Source organism: Rattus rattus, chromosome 5, assembly GCF_011064425.1.
Source record: "Rattus rattus isolate New Zealand chromosome 5, Rrattus_CSIRO_v1, whole genome shotgun sequence".
Taxonomy (NCBI): domain Eukaryota; kingdom Metazoa; phylum Chordata; class Mammalia; order Rodentia; family Muridae; genus Rattus; species Rattus rattus.
This window is the reverse complement of record NC_046158.1, coordinates 51859043-51885829: the sequence shown is the minus strand read 5'-3', so window position 1 is coordinate 51885829 and position 26787 is coordinate 51859043. Positions and strand designations below refer to the sequence as shown.

Here is a 26787-nt window from a genome sequence, read left to right as displayed (position 1 = left end):
ATTATGAACAAAGGACCAGTGAGCATGGTTGAACAAGTGTCTCTGGAAGGATGAGTATTTTGTGTATGCCAAAAGTGGTATAGCTGGATCTTAAGGTAGATCGGTTCCCATCTTCCTGAGGAACTTCGCCACACTGAGTTTTTATAGTGGTTGTAAAGTTTGCAGTCTCACCAGGAGTGGACAAGTGTTCCTCCTACTTCATATCCTTGCTTGCTTGAGTTGTAATTTGTTTTGCTGCTCTTAGCCATTGTGATGGCTGTAAGATGAGATCTAACTCAAGAAAATGGCTTTAAGCTTGGAGAGTGGGTGGAACAGAGAACAAAGCTGAGACTTTGGATTATAAATCATCCAGTATAAATGTGAGAGGAGGGCATGCACTAAACAGTTTCAGCAATGTGAGGATGGAGAAGAGAGCAGTGGTTCTCAACATATGGGGGTCAAATGAGCCTTTTACAGGAGTCACAGGTTAGATACATTTCTTATAAGATATTGACATTACAGTTCATCAAAGTAGCAAGATTACGGTTATAAAGTAACAAAATAAAAATAATTTTATGGTTGGGGTTTACCACAGCATGAGGAAATGTGTTAGTCACACATTAGGTAGATGAGAACCACTGGGACAGAGAGAGAGAGAGGTGGGGGGGGGGAGACTGACTGACTCTGACTGAGACTGAGACTCAAGGGTGGATTGATGTAGTTTGATGGTGATTAAATTTGGAAAGTAGAGGGCAGGATGTGTCATCAGTAGATCACCCAGATTATCTACCCAGATTCTTGAGAGGCGTTATAAACAGTGCCTGGTAGTGTAGTGCTTTAGCCATGCTACCCTTTCCATGAGAATCTGCAAGCAACTGTCTGCTCACAGTCTCATCTCTTACTGCTAAGGAGATAATTCTGTGAATAGGCCATAGCTTCCATAAGCTGGGAGTTGATATTCAAGTCACTATTGAAAATTCCTAGGTAGGTTTCAAAAAATAAAGTTACAATTATTTTCATTATAGAATATTCATCTCAAGAATTAATTTTTTCTTTCTTTCTTTTTTTTTTTTTTTCGGAGCTGGGGCCCGAACCCAGGGCCTTGCGCTTGATAGGCAAGCGCTCTACCACTGAGCTAAATCCCCAACCCCCATCTCAAGAATTATTAACAGAATGCTACAGATGCAGATTTTATTTTTTGCAGTTAGATTTTCACTAAAGAAACTAAGAAATAACTTGTGAAATATTTAATATGTATATTAATATTTGTATTTTATTATTTTATTTAATTTTATTTAATTTCACCTGCATGTTTATCTGTGAAGGAGGTCAGAAGAGAGCATTCCCTGGAACTGGAGTTACAGAGCATGTGAGTGAGCATGGGTGCTGGAACTCAAACCCAGGTCCTATGGCAAAACCACCATCTCTCCAATCTCCCTAATATCTGTACTTTAAAGGAATGTTTAAGGTCTGAAGAGATGGCTTAGTAGTGAGAAGCTCGTTCTCACAGGGGACCTAGGCTCTGTTTCCAGCACCTACATGGTGGCTCACAACCATTTGGAGCTCTAGTTCCAGGGGATCTGATGAGGATACCAGGCGTGCTGCACATAGTGGACCTACATTCATAGAGGCAAAACTTAAATATAAAATAACTAATTTAAAATTATTTTTATCCTATGTATGTATGTATGTATGTATGTATGTTCATATGTATGTTCATATGTATACACACATTTTATTTGTGCAAGTGTGCTACATGCCTTCCTGGTGCCTGTGGAGTTGGGGTTACAGACAGTTGCAAGCTACCATATGGGTGCTAGGAACTGAACTCTGCAAGGGCAGCAAATCTGTGAACTGCTAAGCCATCTTTCCATTCCAGTAGTCACTGTGGAAACTAGATTGCTTAAGGCTGCTTACGTTAGTTTTTAGTTTTCGTTTTTCTGTTGTTAGGGATTGAATTCAGGGCTTTGCACGTTCTTGGCAGATGTTTCACTACTTAACTATAGCCTCAGCCTTTGATCTTCCTTTTTATCCTGGGTCTCCCATGTAACCTAGGCTACATAATGAGGAAGTGAAATTAAGAGATGTCATTGATTTAGTAAAGGTAGCATGCATATGAAATAAAAAATAGAGATAAAAGTTCAAATATAATCTTCTTGTCATAAAATGTTTTATAATTACGTTTAAATTTTCTTTTGTTTATTCTAATATAGTAGTTTGATTCTATTGGTTTAAAATTTGAATTTAAAACTAGAATAAATATGCAAATGTTACCACTTGGTGGTGAATTTTGTTGCCTGATTATTAATGAAATAGTAAGTCTTCCTTCTGGCAAGACTTTACTCTAAGGCTAAGCTCAGCTGGTAGAGCATTTGCTAGTCTGTGTGAAGTGCTAGCCCTGATGCCGCGTGCCTCTGAGTGATCAGAAGTTCCAGGTCATTCTCAGTTACGTAGGGAGCTTGAGGCCAGACTGTGATATATGAACCCTGTCTAAACAAAGAAAAATTTAAAAAACTGTCAGGTAGAATCCACATCCAAAGTGTTTCATGCACTTTTACTGTTTAGGCCAATAACCATATAATTTCTGTAGTTTCAACCAAGTGATTTAGGCTCGTGACAGTTTAATATGATATGCAGAATTAAAGTTATAAAGGGTTTCTTTATATGATATTTACCACTAACATGTAAAAGGGACTGTTAGAATTTCATTTATGTCATCTAGTAGGAATCAGGAAATATTCAGTGTAGCTAGTTAGTAAATGGCTCTGAGAGCCATATGGTCCTTTTTGCAACTTTGTAACTGTTTGAAAGCAGCTATAGACAATATGGGGGGCAGGGTGCAGCAGTCTGTTATCCAAGAAAACTACAAAACCAGGAAGCAACTTAAATGTAACACATTTGACTAGTCTACTACAGAGCATTTTGTAATTTTTAGAGCTGAAAGCTAAGTTTCCAGTATGACAAAGCACTATATATTCAAAATGGAAGTTTTCCTTCTCTACATGTGTTAGTACAAATAAATATGGCAAAAAGATAACCACAGTATGAAGAAATAGGTAGCAAAATAGTAAAGTAAATTTTTTAATGGCATTTTTATGACTACTTGGAATATTTTATTATTCCAGAATATATGTCATATAGTCCCTTATTGAAAGTACTATTTTTAGTTTTTGAAGCAAATCAACTGTTTGAAATTTCACTAATTTTGATGTTTTTTCCTTTTTTTTTTTTAATCAGAGGAGGGCTTATTATAAAAAAAATGTGACAAATAATCGAGTGGTGATTTTATCGAATTTATTTTTAAAATGTCAGTAGATAGGCAAATCAAATTTTGCTGTGTAAATGTACAGTTGAATTATGTGTTCATAAAGAAAGAGTCCCCTACCTTTGGTGTTACGTAGAGTTAACATTATAAGTGGTCAGATGCAGTGTCTCTTAGTGCCACAGAATTTTAGCCAGAATCATTTATGGTTGTGGCTAATAGGGTATATTGGACATTAAGTCTAAAATATGTTTATTATTCTCAGAGATTCGTCAGCGAACTGCAGCTCAAAGAAACCTTTCCCCAGCACCAGCAAACTCTAATCAGGGTCCTCCTCCACAAGTTCCAGTATCTCCTGGGCCATCAAAGGACGCTTCAGCTCCTGGGGGACCGCCAGAAAGGACTGTTGCTCCAGCCTTACCCAGGCGCCTTGGATCCCCTGCTACTTCAGTTCCTGGAATGGGTAAACAGAGCACTTAATGTTATTTACAGTTTATATTGTTTTCTCTGGTTACCAATAAAGTGGGCCATTTTCAGACAGTATGGAAATGGCATTTCATTTGGAAATAGCAGAGCAGTTATCTGATTAAGCAGGAGTTCCATATTCAATTAGCTATAACTCTTTACAGCTGGCACCTTGTGATACCAAAACCTATTTCTTGAGCTCATTTAACTGTTATGGCTTCTTTGTTTAAATGGCAATAAAACTTTGTAGCATTCTGTAGTCTACAGTGTAGCATTATCTTTTTATATTCAATTCTTAGAATGGCTCCAGATTTATATACGGTAGGGATAGAGGGGAACACTTTAGAAAGTACTTATATTCCTTGCTAATTTCTCATACAGACAGTAAAACATGACAATTACCATATTTCAGGAAAAATATCCAAGCACTGTGTTGCCTGATGTTACTTTTGTAAATAGGAGCTAGTAGGTTCTTTTCCTTCTAAGTCATGGAACTGAGGCATTCTCTGATAGGTTCCCTTTAAGTTCTGTTAGGTGTGTATAGACCTGTAGATTTTATTCAGGGGTATAGCATACTTTGTTTTTATTATTCTGTGATTAGGGGTCGTGGAAATTTACTCTCTGCTTTAGCAGTGTCATTATTTCATGTGTATTTCAGATTTAATGTCAGATTATTAACTAAGAATAAGCTATATTTGTGGTATTTAATTCTAATTCAGGTACTATAATATTTCATGACTACTACTATATAACTAGAGTTTATGATTTGAGACTAGATACTACTTAAATCAGGTAGGTAATTAAAGGATTTATATAAATATAAAAAAACAATGTTACTTATGGTAGATTCTTGCTTATGTTCCTTTACAAACCCAACTGAGATTATAAAAGACTAGGAAACTATTGATTTACAAATTAAAAAACTGACTACAAATGAAATGCATAAAAATTTTACAGCATTTAAGATGATTTTAATAATGCCTCATTTTTAGGTATAATGATAAAAATAGTCATATATTGTGTGAAATTGAGAAAGTTAAGTGGATTAAAATTAATTTGAGATACCCATAACTTATAAATTCAAGTTTTGGTTGTTTAATGTAAGAACTTTGGTAAGAGTCTTTAACTCGCAATCAACTTAACCACACATAGTTGTAAGGATTACACATTGTAGCATAGTGCTGTACAAGCATTTGTAGATTAAACTTCATGTGTGTATAAACAAAGCTTGCTTTGCCCAAGTTTGTAATTAGCTTCTGTGGAAGAACTATTTGTATTGCACATTGCCAAAAGATGTGAAGGGGTTAAATAATTTATCATAGAGAAGGTTAATAATTCATTTTCTTATTTTAACCTATTTGCAAGAGAATCAATTTAATTTATATTATCATGGTGCTCCCATATGCTTGAAAATTAATAACCAGCAGGTACTTGATGGGTTGCCAAACTGTAAAAATGCTCAGTATCCCTATAATAATTGCTTTTGATGTTTGTTTACTGTTGCCCATGCAGCATGAGTATTAAGATACACTATTTTTAAAGTTACCAGGTTATTTAACCAAGTTATTACCAGGCTGCAGAAAGCTTAAGATATTGTAATAAAGTCTTTTATGTGCCCACATTGCTTTGTGGACATGTTCACTTTAAATATGTAAAAAAGTAAAATATTCCAGCAAGTTAGGGTTATGTAAATGCTTTGAAGTCTTAACTGGGAATGTAGGTCAGTGGTAGAATGTTTGCTTCAGTGCTCTGTTAGCTGTACATAGGTTTTTAAAAATATTTTTTATTCATTTACTTTTTATTTAGCTAAGTATTTTCTAATTTCTGTTTTGATTTGCTTTGCGTACTGAGTTATTTAGATATAACTTAGTCCTAAATGTTTGGTTGAGTTCTAAGCTGTTTTCTGTTGCTGATTCTAATTCTTCTGTAGTCAGAAAATGTACTGTGCTGTTTGGAACTGATTAAATGTATTGAGACCTGTTTTAAGACCCATTATGTCATGTCTTTGTAACTGCTTTCTGTCTGCTCGAATAAACATGTATTTATTCCTGCTGGGCAGAGCAGGTATACAAGTCCGCTAGGTAAGGCGGGTAGTAGTAGTGTTCAAGTCTTCTCTTTTTTCCTAATTTTTACAGATTTAATTTAATCAAATTACTGATAAAAAATTGTTAAAACCATCAACTATAATTTTATATTTGTCGTTTTCTTAAAGTTTTGTTAGTTTTGTTTTATGTGTGTAAAGCTTTGTTAGGATGCACCTACGTGTTTGGTATGTTGTCCTTCAGTGAAAAGTGTCACATTATTCATTTATGTGTGGGCATGCATGGGTGTGTGCTTGTGTATGGAGGCTCAAGGACAACTTGGGGTATTAGGTTCTCTCTACCATGTGGGTTCCAGAGGTTGAGTTCAGGTCATCAGGTTTGCTGGTAAGCACCTCTGTCCCCCGAGCTGTCTTGCTGGGCCCTTGTTTTTGATAAGTTGATGCCTTTGTCATTGTGAGGTTTATAGTCATCCATGGTTTCCTATACTTAGTGTTAGCATATTTATATATTTCCTATAATTTTTTACTTAAATTTATTTATTTTCCCTGTTTTTATTTGAAAAGTCACAGAGAGCATATAATGCAGTGAACAGTTGCTTTTTTATTCAGACAAACTGTTTCATCATGGGACTGTCTGGAACACCAGAGTTGATGCCGTGATTGTGTGTGAGTGTGAGTTTAAATGTTCCATATGAAGTAAACTCATTAGTCCTATGGGTGTGCTTCCCTGTCCCTCATTTTCTCTTTTTCTTTGAATTGACTTTTTTTATGATTACATTTAACCTTTTTTTACTGCCGCATTGTTGCTAACACTGTCTTGGCATGTGGTTTCAGTGGTTGTACTGAGGTTGTACACAGTTGTTCAAGTGATGCAGGGCCGTCTAGCATACAGGTTTAAAGGTCTGACAGAATATACTTAGGTTTTTCCTTTCCTGAACTTTGTGCTATTTATTTAATATTTTTAAAAAAGTTTACTGGATGTTCAGATATTATTGGGGATATTACTTTTATATTTTTCACTTTTTACAGTTAGTCTGCTACTTTTCATTTCCCTTTTGCTTTTATTTTTACGTTTAATTTCTATACATATAATAAATATCCCTATTATTTTTTCTTTAATCAGTTATACAGTCTCACTATGTAAATTTGACTGGCTTGGAACTTGCTCTGAGTTCTAGAGTAAACATGCTTCTGCCTCCCAAGTGCTGGGATCAAAGGTGTTCACCCCCAAGCTCTGCCTATGTTTGTGACTCTAGCTCCCATGGAGGACAGAAGGAAGGCATTAGAGAGTCTGGAGTTACAGATGCTTGTGAGCCTTTGTGTGGGACCTTGAAAACAAATCCAGTGCCTCTGCAGGAACCACCCATGCTAATAGGAGAGCTAACAGACACCAAGCTCCAGTTCAGCCCACATCCATTATATTTTTAATCCGTTGTCACTTTCTTTGGCCTCAAGGACTTTTTCGTAATGTAGTTTGACCAATGATAAATTCTTGAGTTTTGAACATCTGGAAAAAGACCTCATTTTGTATTGCCTTCATTTTAAAAAGATATTTATGCTGGATATATATTCTAGTCTGAGAGGTTTCATTTTCAAAACGTTAAAGATAAGTTTCCCTTTGGCTTGTGCCTGATGACAGTCTGCTGCCACTCTTATTCCTCTCCTCTGTAATGTACCCTTTGGCCTACTTCTAAGCAGCTTGCTCATTTTGGGAGTGTGGGGTGCAAAATTCTATGTCTTGTCTTTGGGATTTGTTAAGATTCTTTGATATGTAGTTTTAAAACTTTCAAATTTGGAAAAATATGTATTTCTTAGTTATGTATTATTTTTCTTTAGAGAACTGTTTACTTGATCTCTGCCCCTTAGTTTTCAGTCTTGTTTTATTTTGTATGTTTTCTATTGCTGTGTCTTCAAGGTCTAAATGCTTGTTTATCCCATCAGTTGGTTTTTTTAACTCTATATTGTAGGCTTCATGTTTGAAGTTTAGTTTTGGTATTTTAGTTCTTTTCTGTCTTAATATACCTCGCCTTTCCACTAGAGTCTTAAGCGTGAATATAAATATAATAAGTATTTTAGTACTTTTGCCTGCCAATTCAGTCATATCTGAAACAATTTCTATTTTTTATTATATTTTGTATTTTTGTTTGTTTACATGGCTAGTATCTTTTGAATGCCAGACATTGCAAATTTAACAGGTGTGCTCTTTCCCCTCCTCTTCCTCCCTCCTCTTCCTCTTCTTCAAGCTTTTCTTCTTTAACTCTTGGAAATAGGCAATCATTTTGTGAATAGTTTCCTTTAATTTTTTGATGGAAAATTTTCTATTCTCAGATAGTTTCCGTGGGTGCTTGGGCTGGTCTGTGACCTGCTCAGTGTTTTCATAATCCCTCTGGAGGGGTTTCTCCCCTTCATGTTAACCCTCTTCTTTGGCACTGTCATGAATTTGAGCTGCATTGATTTCCCCAGAATTCCAGCGCTGTCTTCTCAACTCTTGGAGACAGCTCTAGCTCCTCTGCTTACAAATTGTAAGAAAAGGCTGGGGGGGGGGGGCAGTGATTGGGATGTAAAAGAAATCAATGTAAAATTAATGGAGAAAACACCCAGCAAAAACAGAACAAACCAACAAAAGAAAAGACTGGGGCAGCTTCAAGGACTTGTCTTGGCTTTTAGTTTGTAAGTGAAATTTAACCTGTATTGCTTGACACACGTGTTGTTAAATTCTTCATATATTTCTCTCACAGTCTTAAGAAGATAAACCTGGTCTGTTACCTGAGTCCAAAGTGGAAGTCTTCAAATCAGTATCCTAGGCTTTCAGGAGTAGGCTATTTTAAAATTTAGTTAGTTAGTTAATTTAGTTAGAGCCCAACATGGTCTCATAGCCTAATGAATTATGTGGATAGTTTCAATGTAGTACATATGTAGTAGATTTTTATGGTATGGTAGTGTTAATGAATACTTAATGCTGTACAGAGATTTATAAGAGTATTTCGTTGCTTTGTTAAAATCTTTTAAATGCTCTAACATACTTAGACTGCTTTTGGAAGTTGAATTAAATCTTGTATATCTTATACATACAAATTTCATGTGTTTTTATTTATTTGCTAGGCCTTCATCCTCCAGGCCCACCTTTAGCAAGACCCGTTCTCCCTCGAGAACGAGGTGCTCTGGATAGAATTGTTGAATATTTAGTTGGTGATGGTCCACAGAACAGGTAATGTTTGCTACACTGGTAGTTAAGAAACATGAAAAAACATTGGCTACTGCATGTGTGCATGTGATGTTTGGCTTGTGTTTGTACTTTTAGTTATGCTATTATATTAGAGAATTGAATTATTTTGTTCAAACTATTTATACGCAGTGGGTTTTTATATGAATACGAATCACTGTTGTTGGTAGTGATGGAAACCCTTGCACTAGTAGTGAAAACAATTTGCACCATTTAGCTTTTACTTTTTTCAAATGTTTCTCAGGTTATTATATTACTTGGTCCTTACTAACTCCAGGACAGTAGTTATGAGTGTGCAGGGCATTCGCCGTTATGCAGACTTTCAAAAAAATCCATGAGGACACATTCGACAGCTTTACTAGCTAGTATCAGTTTCATAAAGGGACTATAGTTTAATGTTTCTATAAGCTGTGTATTATTGAAAACAGAATGAATGATTCTATAATGATTAGAGAACAGAAAGTGAGAGCAATATGTAAGTGTTACTGATAAGCGAGAAACACACAGGAACCACAGCATATAAAAATTTACTATTGGCCCCAATTATGTAGAATTAAATGTATTTTTTTCAAGATTCTTTAGGGCTTGTTTTTTTCCCCATTTTTAATTTTTTATAACATTTGTTATAAATCTCTAAGAAGGCCCCATCAGTTCCAGTCTTATCTAATCACAAATTTAGAAGCCATTATCCCCAGGAATAAAACATTGAAAAAACTGTTGGTGAACTTGAAAAAAATTTTTTTAAAAAATATTTTATATTGTAGTATATGAATATAGGTGCGTACAGAAGCCAGAGGCATGAGTCCAGTGGAGCTGTAGTTACAGGTGGCTGTGAGGTGCTTGGTGTGGGTGCCGTAATCACACTCAAGTCCTCTGAAGAGCAGCATGTGCTGCGGTCTTAACTGCTGAGCCATCCATCACTCAAGCCCTCGGCTACTAAACTTGTTTCTGTGAACTTAGGGCATATTCAGCTATTCCGTAGTTTATTTTTAATATCATGTATAATTGGATGTATATACAGATGTCTATATGTATACATGCATACATAATACATATCTATGTGTGTGTATACTTTTAAATGCTTTATGCTCTGTGTTTATTTTTTAAGTATTTAATTAATTAGGTGCTGGTGAAAGAACTCAGAATCTTGCACATGCTAAGCAAGCACCCTATCACTGAGCTATTCTCCCAACTCTTAAACTGCCTTCCACACTGATTGCTAATGATTTGGTAACATTCATCTATTAAGGCTCAGCTGAGCGGCCTCTCCTGTAAGCTTTTATCTGTATTTGTAACTGGAGTGTTATTTTCCCTTGTGATACAGGTACGCCCTCATATGTCAGCAGTGTTTTTCTCACAATGGTATGGCTTTGAAGGAAGAATTTGAATATATTGGTAAGGACTTTGTGGATAGTTAGGTGTAAACATTTTGCTCTGAACTCTATCATTCTTGAACAAGCCCATGTAATGCCACTTTATTTTAGGTGCTGCCTATACATATGGACCAACTACACTGACTTCTTATTTAATACTAAAAACAAAGCAGAGAACAGCGCAGGCTCTCTCTTGTACTGCCCAGCCTCTAGGCCAGCTATTCTCAGATGTTCTTCTATCTCCAGGAGTCTGAATTAATTATTGGGGGTGAGATCTAAGCGTTAAGGTTAGGTTAAGACAGTTAAGGTCATCAATTATTTTCACATGCAGTTGCTAGTAAATGCTCACATGATAAATTAAGCTTCAGAAATTTGACACATGACATCTTGGACACAATTTTGGATTTCAAAATATATAATTATTTTATTGACTAGAAATACAAGTTCAAGTACTTAAATAATTATTATTTATATAATTTTGTTATTATACCACTATTTAACTTTTTATACCTTTTCTACTTTAAAATTAATACTTACATTCTCATAGTCATTATGCAATATACTTTAAAATTTATGTTGATTTGAACACCTATTATATAATGAGGTAAAAAATTCATGTTATAAATTTATTACTTGAGTCTGGCTATTTATAAACGTAATCTTGTGAGTTGTCTGATAAATTTTTGAAATTTGGTTGATTGATTTTTCTTTTCTTTTAAAAAATTTCCTATGCAGCTTTTCGATGTGCCTACTGTTTTTTCTTGAATCCTGCAAGAAAAACGAGACCTCAAGCCCCACGGCTTCCAGAGTTTAGTTTTGAGAAGAGGCAGGCAGTAGAAGGCTCAAGTTCAACTGGTCCCATGTTACTAGAAAGTGTGCCCTCACCAGAAAACCAGCTCACTGAAGGTATAAATATGTTAGCTGTTTGTTTTGGTAATGTGTGTAGCCTAATAATCTAAGCACAGTATTTATTAAAGATGACAGTGGATTAATTTATGAGAGTCTTAAGCATGCACATGTCCGCTGATGCTCTGATGGCTTCCTTTGTGACTGCTATGATGCGTCAGTTTCCAAATGCAGACCCCGTTTGGATCAGCTGTGCGTAGACCAGATGGTTAAGCATCGCCATTGGAATGAGCCCTTGTGAAGCGTGAGAGAGTAGCTAGTGATGCTTTTCTGGGGTCGTTTGGATGTACCTAACTCAAGCATTTTGAAACAGCTGCTGTAAGGACAAGATATTTAGAATATGTGTGCGTAGCGTACATGTGTGTCTACCACTCAAACTGGGAGAAGTGGCCAGAAATCAGCAAAGTTAGGAGTTGGAAAGTCATCTTTGCATGTTGTGGACAACTGGGTTAGTGATACTGGGTTTCATTTGGACAGTTTATTATTAGAGGCCCATGAGCTTTAACGTTGCCTGTGATAAAGGAGTCACTTTGTGGTACAGACATAAGATGATCAGAACTTGTATTTTAGAATTCATTTTGCAACTCTATCTTAAAAATTCTTAAAGAAGTTTCATGAAAAAATGGACAAGGTGAAGTAGAAAACTGCCAACTGTATCTTATTACTAGTATCACTCAATTTTTTTGTTACTCAGTTCTAAATTGTGAAGATGGCTAAAATTATGAAATAGACTAATATTTTGGTGCTGTGCCTATTATATAAAAACATACTGGAAATTCACAAATTTAATAGCATTTACATATGTTTATCATTTACACATGTTTGATTTATTTTCATAAAAGAATTTAAATTGCTTTAGCTGGATTATGTGAAACAATGAATATTTTAGATATCACAAGGTTAGTATGAGATTCAAGTTTTTCTTTTAACTTTGAAGAATGACCCCAAAGTAGGTGTGGAATTGGGGCTTGGCTTTGGCTTACTAACAAGTATCAGTGTGAGCGCGAGCACAGACAGCTGTGACTGAGCCTGTGTACCTCCACCGCTGAGTGAATGCGTCTTCATCTGGAAGTCTGCAGCGTCAACTCCAAGCACAGTGTCAACCTTTTTCTTTTTTGCTTAAGTCACGCTCTGAGCTGCATGCTGACACATGCAAACCATCTGCCTTGGCATTGCGGCCTCTTGGAACTGAGAATAAAGGATTTTATACTGAAGATGCCTAGAGGAAAAACTGAAGTCTGTTCCACGAGTAACCTTGCTTATGAAAGCCAAAGTTAATGCTTGAAAACCAATAGTATTTTTGGTTTGATTTTTTTTTTTCAAAGAGGAAAAAAAGCCAACAAAATATAAATCTTGATAATGCGTCCTATTTTTTATTTCTTCTACTAAGGTCAAGATGGATAGTTAGCAAACAACATACAGCTATACCTTTCCTTCTCATCTAATCTAGGAGGAACAATACCTCAGATGTCTCATTTTCTATCTGAAATCTCCGGAATGAAGTCTAACTGGCTCAAAGTGAACCCCAGTAAGGTAATGTTAATAGGTGAAGACCAAACTTGAAGCAGGGTCTGATGACTCCGTAATACTAAAAGCTGAAGCAGAAATTCTGTTTCATTAAGGATGTTTTTAAAGTAGTAATTTTTTCACACTTCTTTTGGATTCATCAGAGTGGCTAGCCATCTTTTTTCTGTTTGGTTCTTCAGAAGACAGAAACTTTCTGCCAAGACTCCTATTGTTACACTACGACACAATATCAGTCTAAAGCTGGATCCTATTGTAAACAACGCCAAGTATTTCTGGTGGACAAAGGAAGCTGCATTTATTTTAAACACTGGTAGTACACCATGTAGTTAGTTAAATTGAGCTATTAAGACTGTGTTTTCAGTCATCTATTTTGTGCGAATAGCCAATGTAGCTGGGAGATTAAAATTCTGATTTCTAAATTCATCAGCATTGTAGAAAATTGAGAACTGGTCAGAAAATTTTGTTTTCGTTTTGTATCTTTAAACATTGAAATAGCTTCTTAATAGCAGAAACTGTACAGATGATATCATTGGATTTACAGGTACTCTGCAAAGGTAACTTCCTTCTGAAGTTTTTATTTCAACAAATGTCAGCAAACATTTATATAGGTGAGCTAGAGCTGAGGATTCCTCCTCCCACTCTGTCCTACATGTCTGTGCACTGAAGTTTGGTCTGGATTCTGATAGTAGAATTTGCATATAGGATAAGGTTTTTAAAATTTCGGAATCACGTTTTAGAACAGCATACAGAATCTTGACAAGTTTTCATCAGCGACTTAGAAGAAATTACTGTTAATCCTTGAATTTTTTTTCATTCTAGAATTGTACATACAGATACTTTGATAATGTAACAAAAACACAAGAAATGAGGGGCATTAATTGCTTTATTTCTAAATCTGTACTAGGTATGGCATGCCAAAAGGACCTGCTTTTAAAATCTTTATCTCCTTTTATGATTGAGTGATAGTGAATAATACATAATATATAAATGCGTAAAAATTAACTCTGCTAACTGATATTAAAGTGGTTGATTGGTTTTTTCCCCCACTCAAAACTGGGCTTAGCAAGATGACTCAGTGAGTAACAGGACTTGCCACGAAGGTTTGATAACCTGAGTTTGAATCCCTTGAGTCCACAGAAAGGCGGGAAGGAGGAACTTGCTCCCCAGTGTTGGCCTCTGGCTTTTACAGGCATGCATCACCCCAGCACTGTTAATAATGATGATAAAGAAAATGCTTTCCAAAGTACTGTGCTATTCAAACGAATAGCATTCTATTCATAGAGGTAATCAGAGCGATGAGGTCTGCATTCTTAAGTTATAAGTTTAGTGATTTGTCATTTGCTACCATGTTTGAAAATTGTTTCCATTTCTCAGTTAATTGTGTTTGTTTAGAGCTCATGTAATTGCTTTAGTTAAAAATAGCTTGCATTCACAGGATAATATGAAAATTCATGGCTTCTATTCAATATTGGCAAAAATTGTTAAATAAGCTTTATATAATATAAAATTTTTCTGGAAATCTGATACCTACTTTTTCTTATATGCAGAGTACTGTTACTATTAGGTTATTTTGGATGAATAAGAATTCTGTTTTCATTATTTCTCTTATGCTCTAGGAAACTATACTATTTGATAATGAAAATGTCATTGGCTCCTGTGTATGTATCAGGCTTCTCACCAAAGCTTCAATCTTTATTTATGTTGAATTCTCTGAATAGTATATTGTTGTAGTTTGTTTTAGATAGATATAATTTTATCTTTTGACTCATTTTTTAAACATTTTCGAATAATGGTTTAGTTTTAGGTCATTTATTGCTTTGCAATGAAACTTTTTAAAATTTATTCTTCTCTCATATAATACATCACGATCACAGCCTCCCAGTCTCTCAGCACCTCCCTTTTCCCCAGACCCACTGCTCCTCCTCTGATTCCCTTTAGAAAATAGCAGACCTTCCAGTGGTATTGATTGAACACAGCATAGCAAGTTGTAGTAAGACTAGGCATATACCCTCATATCAAGGCTGGCCGAGATAATTCAGCAGGAAGAAAAAGGTCTCATGAACAGGCAAAAAAGTCAGAGACACCCTCACTCTCACTGTTAGGAGTCCCACAAGACCCTCGAGCTAAACAACTGCATCGTGTGGGCAGTGTGGGCAGAGGGCCTTGCACAGAGACTCGTGAACGCTTCGGTCTGCGCGAGCTCTGTGAGCCCCACTTAGTTGATTCGTGGGCCACGTTCTCCTCGAATCCTTGACCCCTCTGGCTCTTACAATCCTTCCTCACCATTTTCTGTAGAGTTCCCCCAAGCCCTGCCTAATGTCTGGCTGTGGTCTCTGTATCTGTTCCCATCAGATACTGGACGAAGCTTCTCTGATGACGATTGGGCTAGACACTGATTCTATAATATAACAGAATATCACTAGGAATCATTTCATTGACATGTAATAAAGCTGTTTGTTTAATTGAATTGTTAACCAATGATAAATAGCTAAATAGTACTCTGTGTTTTGAATTTTAGTACACACACACACACACACACACACACACACACATGCACACACACGCACGCGCGCGCAGATTTAAAAACTGGTTATCATTTAGTGGAATTATTAACTGAGTCATTGTTATGAATTGAGGTGGAATTTATGCCTTTGTTCCTTAAAAATATTGACAAATCTTATGAAAAATGCCATCTTTGCTACCTGTGAACTTAAAGACTAAAATTGTAATTCTCTTAAGAGCGAGGAGAAAAATCGAGAGCTAAGATAAGGATCTTATATGTTTTTGCATGTGTATGTTTAGAGATGAAACAAGTTTTGAGTTAAATTGTCTAAGGCTTAGCCTGAACAGTTAATTACCAATTGTTCTTATTAGGTGGAAAAATGCTGCTCTCAGTAATATTGGAGTGGAGGGTAGTGGATAGGAGTGGGGAATGAAACAGAGCGATGTATTGTTTTTGTTTTATTACGTTATGGTATGCTGTTTGTTGTTTGTTTTGAAGCTAAACCTGATTTGAATTATTTTTTCTTGCATATATAATTAGGTCATTCAGGTTACTATATTGAGTCTTTTTTGGTATCTTATGGTCAAATACTAACATCTTTTAAACTTTTTTTTTATATTTCTAAACTATTTTAAATTGTAGTGATATTTAAAACAAACAAACAACAACAAATTCCCCCAATTTTTTTTTTTTTTTGTTAGACTAATCAAACTAGTCCCATAGAAATAAATATTTTGAGATAGTAGATGGTTAACACACGGTCTTATTATATGCTCTAATGTTTAGATGTGAAATTGTTTTAGATCTGTTAATACTATGCACCTGATCGGTTATCACGTGTCAGGGTGTGTGTGTGTGTGTTGTTCTTATCAAGATTATTTTCCTACAGATGAACCCAAGGGAAGAAAGTCCTTATAAATAGATAGACATATCAGTTATTTTCAAGCCCTAGTCATCATTTCACCAAGTTTTACTTTTTTATATATTTTCTAAAATATAATTTTGACTGGAAACTCATATTTTCTAATAATTGATATACACATTATTTCTTCGTTCATGTATTACAGATGTTTGAAATTTCTAGTAGTATGGTTCCATTTTTTGTATTAGCTTTTTTATACAAACAGAATTTTTAAATTGTCTTTTACTTGGTAAAGTTTTGAAGTTAATAAAGTTTAATATAATAAACTTTGAACCTTGACCCCTTTGCTGTTGTGTCATTCTCTTACAATTTAGCTAGTGGTTGTTTGTGAGTTGTGTCCTGTTATTAGGATTTTTTTTTCCATTTTATATGACTTAATAGGTTGGTTTCAGAAGGCTTACTAAGCAAATTGCAAAGTTCTTGCCAAGTAAGTATTGTTTCATGGCCAGAAAACCATGACTCTTAAAATTCTGTGATTGAGTTCTGTGAGGCTTGTATTACGAATGTTTGGCAGTTTGTAAGTTTCCTGCAGAAGAACTTGTTGGCTTTTATAGCAGAAATGGTTTGTCTATATTCAGTTTTATTTGCCCTTTCTCTCTTCCTCTCTGTCCTGCCTATTTAACTAAACCTGAGTGACTTACTACTTTTCATCCTTTCTGTGACGATTTCAAGTAGTACAGCAGTGCCATTTAAGTTCCGTATGATAACAAGGCAGGGCTCCCATACTCTGTGTCACAGGATGATTTATGAGCGCTCCACACTACTTTTTGTGATCAGCTATTTGGATTGTCATACAGTAAGACATCATTATGTGCTGCCCCTAACTGTGGAGTCTCAGGCTTTTATTCTGTAAAAGAAGAGAGTAGTCGTAACTGCTCCTGTAGGTGGGGAGACTAGGATAGCTGTTTAAGGAGATAATACTTACAAAATATTTTACAAGTTCTGTCAAAAACAAGATTTGTGTTTATTAAACTATTGTGCTAAAACCATGGATTTCTAATACTTCTATACAGTATGTGCATAACATGCATAATTTCTTTGCAAAACTATTTACTTTGTGAAATTTTGACTATGTTACAAGGCATTTAACTAGAATCTTTTCTTAAGCAGGCTGGCCTTCCCCAGGGTTTGTTTTGTTTTGTTTGTATCAGTAACACACAGTTAATCCATAAAGAACATTATGAGGAAAATTTGCCCTTCCTAAGCTCATGTGCTTTAATTGTTTTTTTGCTCACAAGAATATTAGATTTACTATGAAAAAATACTTTAAAGCTAAGTTTAATCTTTGACTTGAAAATGGGAGACTCAAAGTATCTGCTTTTATCACTCACTTCTTCTGTCTCATTTTTTAAAATTTAAAGAATTAAAGAAAGTTTAATTAGTAAATTTATTATTAAATTATTAAGTGATTTAAGTTAAAATTCAAAAATAGAATTTAAAGGGAGTAGATTTTCAGGTAAGGACTTTCTGTTTATAGAGAAACCCTTTTCTTTGTCTTAGCACACAAAGTATGCAGCATATTCTGATCTCTAAGTTTAAATGGCGAGCACTTAGATAGGGATAAGGGGAGATAAGCATACAGATAGCAAATGTGGATCTTCACTTCCTTCATCTTGAGTAATAGAGATGTATGTAGAATTGGGAGAGTGCTACCTACATATACATACATACTACATACATGCATAGATATATGTATTAGTGCATATATGCATACACACAAAAGTATACATTTATACATTGCTTACAGTTTTGCTTAGGTGTAAGAAAAGTGATTTTCTGTTCAGTAACCTGGGTGATTGTATGTTCATTTTTTTCTCAACTTTTGTTCTTGTTAGGTTTTTCTCTTGCTGTGACCAAACACCCAAACCATAGAGGAAAGGGTTTATTTCTTCTTACAACTCTGACTCCCAGGTCACAGTCCATCATTGACGGAAGTTGGGTCAGGAACTCAAGGCAAGAGGTCAGAGGCAGGAACTGAAGTAGAGGCCACAGAGGAGTGCTGCTCACTGGCTCCCCATCACTTCCTCAACTTGCTTTTTTTATACAACCCAAGTTCACTTGCCCAAGGGCGGTACTGTCCACAGTGAGCTGGGACCTCACACATCAACCAGTAATCAAGAAATGCCCTAGGCACACAGGCCAGTCTCATGGAGGTAGTTGGGTTCTCTCTTCCCAGGTGGCTCAAGTTTGTGTCAAGTTCTCACAGATCAGTACACTAAGAGCATCTCACCCTGTCGAAGCCTTGGGTTTTGGACATTGTGCTTGTAGATGTATCCTTAGAGCCTTATCGTGTATGAAAGTATTTTTTTTCTCTTCTTTTTTTTCGGAGCTGGGGACCGAACCCAGGACCTTGCGCTTGCTAGGCAAGCGCTCTACCACTGACCTAAATCCCCAACCCTGTGTATGAAAGTATTAAAGCATGGGTTTATTCCTTCAGTTATTCAGTTCACATTCATTCCTGCAGTTACAGAGTGAGTATAAGTACTTATCATAGAAAATTTAAAAGGTACGTTAGACCACTCTAAGGTTTTTAGTATGTTTGCATGTTTATCTTTGACTTGTCTCATTTAGCAGTTTCGACATTTGGATATCCCTGCAGTCTTATGTCTTTCTCTCTTTTCAGACTCTTTAGAAGAACAAGATGATCTTGATAATAGTACTGAGCAGAAAGATGACAAAATACCAGTTACAGAGCAGACAAACCAAGTGATTGAAGAAACATCTGGTCCAGAGGGGCCAGAAGAGAACCAAGAAGAGACTGAGAACGAGGAAACATCGACAAATGAAGCCAAGTCACCTGTTCTCAGATCTGATTCTGTTTCTAATCTTGAACTGAGTGAAGACTCTGTGGTGACAAAGTAGTAAATACTTCCCTGTGCCTTCAACTGGATATTTGTAGTCGCGTTGACGTCAGTTACTGCTTTTTTTGTGGTACTCAAGAAAAATTTGCTCTCTAGATATACATTTAATATTCATAATGAGATTGCCCTGCAAGTTCAGTGTATCCCAGCCCTACCATTAGGTATTAAAAGTAAAAGCACATGGTATCAGTTAATGTGCAGAGACATGGCTGATAGATGCTTTGTGCATTCTAAAGTTTAAAAAGAAATTTGTTGTCTACACGTATAACCTGTAAATAATACCAGTTTTGACATAGGAATAAATTTGGCTAGGAATAATTTTTTCCATGGTGTTTAAGGATTGAAACATAATTAAGATTTTGAATACTTCACCAGTAAATTTTGACTTTGGAGATATTTGCCAGTGGGAAGGAAATATCTATTTAGGTGTTTACATTAAGTGATGCTGAAAGCTGTAACCTTAATTACATATGCATTGGTACGATTCTCAATAAGAACGCAACTCAACAGTCAAGTGCAGTATTTCTTTGATGTCTTTTATTTTACAACTGGGCCAAAGGCACATGATGTATATAGTTAGTTTATGTTTACATATTAATAGGAAATACATCTGCACTTGACTGTACTTGAATTCTTGGTATTATTTATATTTGTAATATAATGATGATATATAAATGGCCTTTATATGTGTGTGTGTGTATGTTTTGTTAAGGAAAATAAAGACGACCTGGCAGCGTCTTTTCTTTGTTAAATCTCTAGACTTTCTCACATAGTGTCTTGATGGATAACTTGGCTATCTGAAAAAACAGTTTGGTAGGGAGAAGTCCCTGTGTGATAACTATATAACCAATTATGTTCTTCTTTTCATTTAGACTTTCAAAATCGGTGACATAAGAGGTTTAGTGTTTCTAATCAGAAGTTAAATTTTTCTGATTTTGAAACATATTATGTCATAGGTAGTTTCTAACTTTGAGAGAAATAGATACAGTTTTGAAGACAAGGCAGTTAAATTTAATGAAACTCACTAGATATGTATACCAATCATCAGGTGGGAAGATTCTTGATGTAACTATTCTTAAACATAATATGACAATTTGTCCTAGCTTCCTTTATGTGTCTTATATTGAAACAGCTGATGTGAATTTACATCATAGGGGAGACATGTTACGATAGTGTATCTGGCTAATCTTTTGGCTATTGAATGTTTATTTAAACTAAATATACTTATCATTTAAAAGTTTATATTTATAATTTAATATTTCGTCTGACATATATAAAAGAACCCTGTTTGTTACTATTCTGAGGCATTTTAGTTTGGTGCCCATAAATTCAAGCATGTGGAACTGGACTTGAATGTCAGCTTTGCACTCTTGGGCAAACTTCTCTGCATTTATTTAATTTAATCTGTAAAGTGAAAAGAATAATATGTTTTCCATAGGTACTGGGAAGTTAAAAATAATTTATATGATGTGCCTAGCTTTCTTGCTGGATAATTAATAGATAGTAGGTTTCATGGTAGAATTTATTACTATTATTATGGATGGGCCATAGATCATTTCTTTGGTAGATAAGCAATTAAAGAAAACTATGAACATTCAATTCAGTTGCTCTGAACAGAAAATTTCTGCATTAATGTCATATGCATGTGTCAATGATAGATTAAAGAGATGGAGAACTGAAACTAGAATATAATCTTCTAAAAAAAGAGATGTGTTTATTTTCATTTTATGAGTATAAATGTTTCCCTTGCATAAATGTCTGTCTCCAGTGTGTCGGCAGGTATCTGGAGGCCAGATACCTGGGTCGTTTGAGATGATAATTACAGATCAAACTTGGCTGCAAGAGCAGGAAGGGCCCTTAGCCACTAAGCCACTTCTCCAGCTTCATGTGACCTTTCTGTTTGTAAATTTTACTAGGGGTGTGTGTGTGTGTGTGTGTGTGTGTGTGTGTGTGTGTGTGTGTGTGTGAGAGAGAGAGAGAGAGAGAGAGAGAGACGGACCTTGTTAGGAGTTAAAATGCCTGATATGCACTGCTCAAAAATGAGTACCTCAGAGAAATGGAATTTAATGATGAAACCAAGAAGATATAAAAACATCCCCCAAAAGAAATGTAACAGGGGAGCTAGAGAGGGGGCTCAGTGTTAAGAATGACAGTTGGAGGGCTCCCTCCCTCCTGTAGCTCCAGGTCTAGATCTGATGCCTTCTACCCGGCCTCCTTATAAGACACTAGCCTAATGTGCATTCTCGTCCCCAGGGATACACATAACTACAAATAAAAATCCAAATCTTAAAAGGAGCTCAGTAAAATTAGCACAACAGATAGGCAATCGTTGGTGTATTTAAAACAGACTCCTCTTCTGATGTTATAGTAGACAATGGCTGAAGTGAACGAGACCCCACATTTCCGACTATTAAGATTATTTGAGGGGACTGCCCTGTCCACAAATGCTCAGCTTGTCGTCATGTCCCCAGTGTGGGCTGCAGACAGAGCTTAGCTTCCCTCTCCGTCTCTCCTACCCACATCCTTCTCCTGTGGCTCTGGGACTCTCGTCTCAGGGCTGTGCCTATGCTTTGCCCGTTCTACCTCAAGTGTCAGCTTAACTTTTTTTGTCTGACAGATACCCTCTTCTTCTCCCTGTCTGAAGCTAACCCTCTGCCTTTTAGTCCTGTTTTGGGTCACTTTGTCTTTGCTCTGAATTCTTACTGCAAGGGTATTTTGTTTTCCCATCAACTGTCTTCAGGATTTGCTTTTCTTCTCTCTGTATGTGGAGAGTCTTAGCAGTGCCCTGCTTATATCTCATGTGAATAACGTGCCAGATCCAGGGACTACTCGGTACTTAGCCATGCTCTTGCTTGGCAGAGTGGCTTGGCTGAGTGTTCTTTTTCTCTGAGACACCTTTACCCTTTAGGTTCTGGATGTGTACTGCCGTTGTCTTCTCTGGCTTCTTGTTTTCAGTGTCCCTTGAAGACTTCCTCTGCCATCCTTAAATGTTGGTGTTCTCTGGCTTCCACCTATTGTAGTTCTTATGCTATACATTCATTCTCTGGGAGCTCTCATCAGTGCCCAGGGACTTAACCACTGTCTGTGTATGAATTCAGATCTCTAGCTTGGTGTTTCTTTGGCTTCATAGCTGTGTATTTTACCCATCTACTGCCATGGCGTTGTGAAGTCAGTATTTTTTTTAAAAAGAACACTTGCTCAAACTTGTTTGTCATTTCACCAAATAGTGTAAGTATTCAAGCCAGAACTTAAAATATAGTCCCTCTTTCCCTCTGTCTTCAAAGTGTTCATTCCCAATTTCTCCCCCTATATCCCAGTAGAATATTGCAATGTAGCCCAGCTTGGCCTTGACTTTGTGACTTAAGGCCTCAGATTCCTGGGTGCTGGAATCATTCCCAAGAAATGCTGTGCCTTGCTCTCCTCTAAACATTTACGTTTATATTATTTGTCCATTTTGTTTGGATTATATTTGTTTGGATATATAATATTGGATTTTAATTATGTAATGATTGTCATTAGGTAATATATGATGAGTTCCAGAATGTTAAATGATTGTCAGGTTTAGGTCAGGGATAGTGGGCATCTGAGCCAAGTCAGATTTAATGAAGGACTATTTATATTGAAGCTCAAATTTTTCACTGATTCAATATTGATGTTTATGATTTCTTTAACAACTTTATTTCTGTTTCCAACTGACAGTACCTACCTTAATTAGTATATAACATGTTAGCTTTTTAGAAGTTAGCTTTACTTGAAGGGTAGACTGAAGAGGACAGCAGTTTCGAGTGGTTGTGGGCAATGGAACTGCTCTAGGAAGTTAGCAGAAAAAAATTTAGCGAGTTTCTATGTGGCATAAAAATTGTAGAAGACATTAGATACAGTTCACAAATGAACTATCAAAAATAATTCAAGTACCAAGTAATAATCAGTACAGAAATGGTCAGGAATTGAGACCTTTTAGAATTTGACTTATTTCAAGTTTATTAAATTTCTGGCCAACAGATAAAAATATTCCGAATTTAGACAGACAGTTATAAATATGGAAAAGTGTCTTTGAAACAAGAACAACTAAAACGAGTGCAGAATTAAAACCTTATTGAATTGCACCAATCCATAGGCAATTGATGTGTTTCAGCTTCCTTACTACCTTTTTGTAAACTACCTTTCACCTTTTTAGGGCATTTTCAACTTTAAAAAAAAAAAACAAAAACAAAAAACAAAAAAACACCTACTACCTTTAACCTTCTTAGGGCCCAAGAGATGGCCCAGCAGGTAAGGGTACCATTGCCAAGTCTGATGACCTGATTTGATGTCCGAGATCCACACGGAGGAAGAGGAGGACCGACCTCCTCAGGCTGTCCTCTGACCTCTGTGTGCCTGCTGTGGCACATGTGTGCCCACACACACTAATGAAATCAATGTGAAAATAAGATACTCTCTAAAATTGCTGCAGTGGAGCTGAGAGAAGTGTGTAAGCAGGAGGACCTGAGTTCGGGTCTGCAGCACCTGCGTAAGGTCTGGATATGGCTGCCTGCCGCTGTCACCCATCATCAAGGGGTGGTGACAGCTGGGTTCAGGCGCACGCTGGCCATCCCTGCCTTTTTCCTTTGGCTTCAAAACTGATAAATGTTGGAAGCACTCTGAGAAGATTAAAAAGTATTCTTGAAAACTTCCCTCAGTCCAGAATTCTGTGAAAAGAGGCCAAATCTTTAGCTACTGAAGGTTTTTACCAGATCCCTGGCTCTTGCTTTAGTAAAACTGAGAAAAAAATAATTTTCATGGAAATAAATACTTCTTCGTCTGTTTTGAAGGGTGTTGCAGGCAGGGCATTTGGTGCACATAATGCCCACCTGTAGGTCAGGCTTATGATCTAGGTACCTTCCAGTGACTTCAGGAGAGACAAGTGTTCCATGGAGACGGAATTCATTTCCTCAAGCTGGAAATAGAGCTGCAAATAGATTTTAAACATGGCGACTAAAATTGCTTTCTTTACTACCTGTGTGCGCTCCTTCGGTAGCTGAAGGACTTAGGCTAAAGCCCTTGAGTTTCTCATGGTCGTGTGGTATCTCACATCATTTGTACAGGAGATACCTGGTGGCTTGATAGGTCTGCTTCTCAATTTTCATGGAATAGTGGACATAGACTATGTTTCTGGGTTCTTGTCTCCCTCTTGACCTCAAACCAAAGTAAACCAGAACTTGGCACAGACACATTATGTAAATAATCAGAAAGTTAGATTCCTGTTACACAAGAGGTTGGTGTGCTGTTTCTCTCTGAAATTCCTATGAATGATAGATTTGGGACTAGAGAGGGAGAACTGCCCAAAGCACTAGTTGAGGGCTAGGATATATTGTTTCTGTTCTCTTGGTGCCTGACATAGAACCTCAATGACATGGTGAACTAAGATGATCTAAACCCATGTGATGCGGTGGGAGAGTTGCTCAGTGCTCAGAGAGCCTGCTACTTAGGTTGGGTTTAAGAATTGCGGTAAGATCATTTGAGTTCGGTAATCCTTTTCCTACTTCTTAGGAGATATGTAAAGATCCGTATGTAAGAGTGTACACACACACATACATACATATACACTCAGTTTCACTATGTATTTCTTGCTGGCCTTGAGTTGCAGTGAAGACCACACTGGCCTTTAAACTCACAGTGCTCAGCCTGCCCCTAGAGTCACCTGTACTGACTTACTGACTTTCACTTCCCTGTTTCTAACATTTGACACTGACTGATGTTGTCTTAGAACTTACATTTCTACCTTTTGACATCTGGACCTAGTGGGGCCCAGATACACACACACTTTTACACAGGATAATTTAAGGATATTTCTTTTTCTATATATAGGCTAGTATATAGATTTTAAACTTGGGTTCTTACCTCAAAGCAAAACAGAGGAAAGGAATGGTTCCTGTGCTTTTATTAAGATGTTCCAATGTGTGTTTTATGAATTATAAGCTGTTTCCTAAAACTGAAACTGGCTATTCATGTTTTACTGTCCATTAGCAAGACTTCCAAAGGCTTTGCTCACCTTCTAATAAAGGGGAGCATTTTTTTTAAAAGTTGAAATGGTTTGCTTTATAAAAACAATCTTTCAAAAGAAATCGAATATACTTGGAATAAAGTTATTCTCAGCTCTGTATTCATATAGCTACAGTGTATGGTTTTTCAGAGTAGAATACTTTGAGTCCTGTAATTGAAATTGAGTATGAACTGGAATAAAATTGATATTCTTGAGACCTATTTTGGTTGAATATTGTGTATGGATTCTTGCTGTTCCTTTTCAGCACATTTCCCTTTTAGTTTTTGAAAATCTGAATTCTTTTTGATTGTTCATGAACCAACCCTCCCTCCCCTTTAAAGTATGAATGACACTTTATTCAGTCATTTTCTTTACAACTGAAACTCTGGGAATTCAAAATTAACATCCTTGCCTGTGAGCTTCTTGTATACACCAGAAAACGTTTTGACCTTGTGCTCCACGTTGTTCTGCTGTGCTTTGTCTAAGTGAACTTTTATGAGCCGGCTGCCATTCAGTTTCACACAGATCCCTGACCCACAATTTCACTTGGGAAGACCAAGTCCTCAGGGATGGTGTCGTGCACTGCTGTCAGGGTGCAGCTTCTGGGGCGCCTTTGCTCATTTTTCGTAAGGCTTTTCCAGTTGGCTTGGGCAGCCTCCTCCTCTGAGCAATGAAGACTACATGCTTCCTTCCCACTGAACTTTTTCTCCAATTCACAAACTAGCTGGACTTGGATTTTTTCTGGAAAGATTTCAGCTGAGGAACGGGTACAAAAATCATGATAGCTTTCCGACCACCACCGACTTCGATTTCCTTGGCCGTAGTGACGTTGAATTCCCGCAGCTGCGCCTTGAGATCTGAGTCCATCTCCAGCTCGAGCAGCCCCCGAGAGACGCCAGGCTCGAACTCGTGTGGCTCCTCGCCACTGGGCTTCATAATCGGTGCTCGAGCTGAACATGGCTTCGTCCTTATGGAGGGCTGGCTTAGAGAGAGACAGCTCTCATGAGAACAGCTCATATCCCAACCTTTTCTCCCCTTAATTATGGTAATCTCCTATAGTTCAGCTTTTTTCAAAACAACAGCCAGGCAGGATGGCTCAGTGGGTAAAGCCAGTTGCTGCCATTGCCTGACTTTGAGTTCAGCTCACATTTTCCTCTGTCCTCCACACAGGAACTTCACACATGTGCTCCCACCCCAAATAAACAACATAACAACAAACCATAGTCTACTAAAAGCAGAGGTTTGCTTTCCGCTGTTCTCTGCCCTCCCCCTCCTGCTGCGTCCTGGCCACTGACGGAGAGAGCAGAAATGGTTCAGGTTTCAGTAGATTCTGATAAGACCAATTTGTCCACCCAACAAACCCAAGTTTAGAATCCAATATGCCACTCGAATACTAAATTGTCTGTCAGAGGATCGTAGTACATGCAGAGTTGGAAGAGAAGCATGAAAGTGATGACTTCTGATCAAGATGCTCAGTTTCAGGCTGCTGCACTCCTGATGAGTAGTGAGAGGTCTGGCAGCTGCCACTTCTGTCCCCAACAGTCCGTTCCCCAGGTGTGCAGACCGTTTGTGCACTGTGAAGTTTTACGAGCTCTAAAGCGTGATTTATGTCCTTAATTTTCCCTTATTGCCCACCAAGTACTGCCCTCTGTCAGAGGACCTGGACTATTTAATTTTTTAGGTCTTTGTCTTCATTAGTATGG

The 26787-nt window shown here is 36.8% G+C and overlaps 1 protein-coding gene and 1 pseudogene across 4 annotated transcripts in view; one reads left to right on the top strand and one right to left on the bottom strand.

Moving 5' to 3' along the window:
• Lnpk (lunapark, ER junction formation factor) overlaps positions 1-20766 on the top strand; it is a 60581-nt gene extending 39815 nt beyond the window's left edge. For 3 of the 4 annotated variants that reach the window (XM_032903506.1, XM_032903507.1, XM_032903508.1), the window contains 5 exons: positions 3507-3704; positions 8850-8955; positions 10295-10365; positions 11079-11249; positions 18825-20766. In XM_032903506.1, the coding sequence (XP_032759397.1) occupies positions 3507-3704; positions 8850-8955; positions 10295-10365; positions 11079-11249; positions 18825-19063 (785 nt within the window). In that variant the 3' untranslated portion in view covers positions 19064-20766. Of the gene's footprint in view, positions 1-3506; positions 3705-8849; positions 8956-10294; positions 10366-11078; positions 11250-12699; positions 12783-18824 lie in introns of all 4 variants that reach the window. The other variant, XM_032903509.1, reaches the window with a different exon arrangement.
• Positions 20767-25425: 4659 nt separating this feature from the next.
• On the bottom strand, positions 25426-26101 carry LOC116900839 (annotated as a pseudogene).
• Positions 26102-26787: the final 686 nt, after the last annotated feature.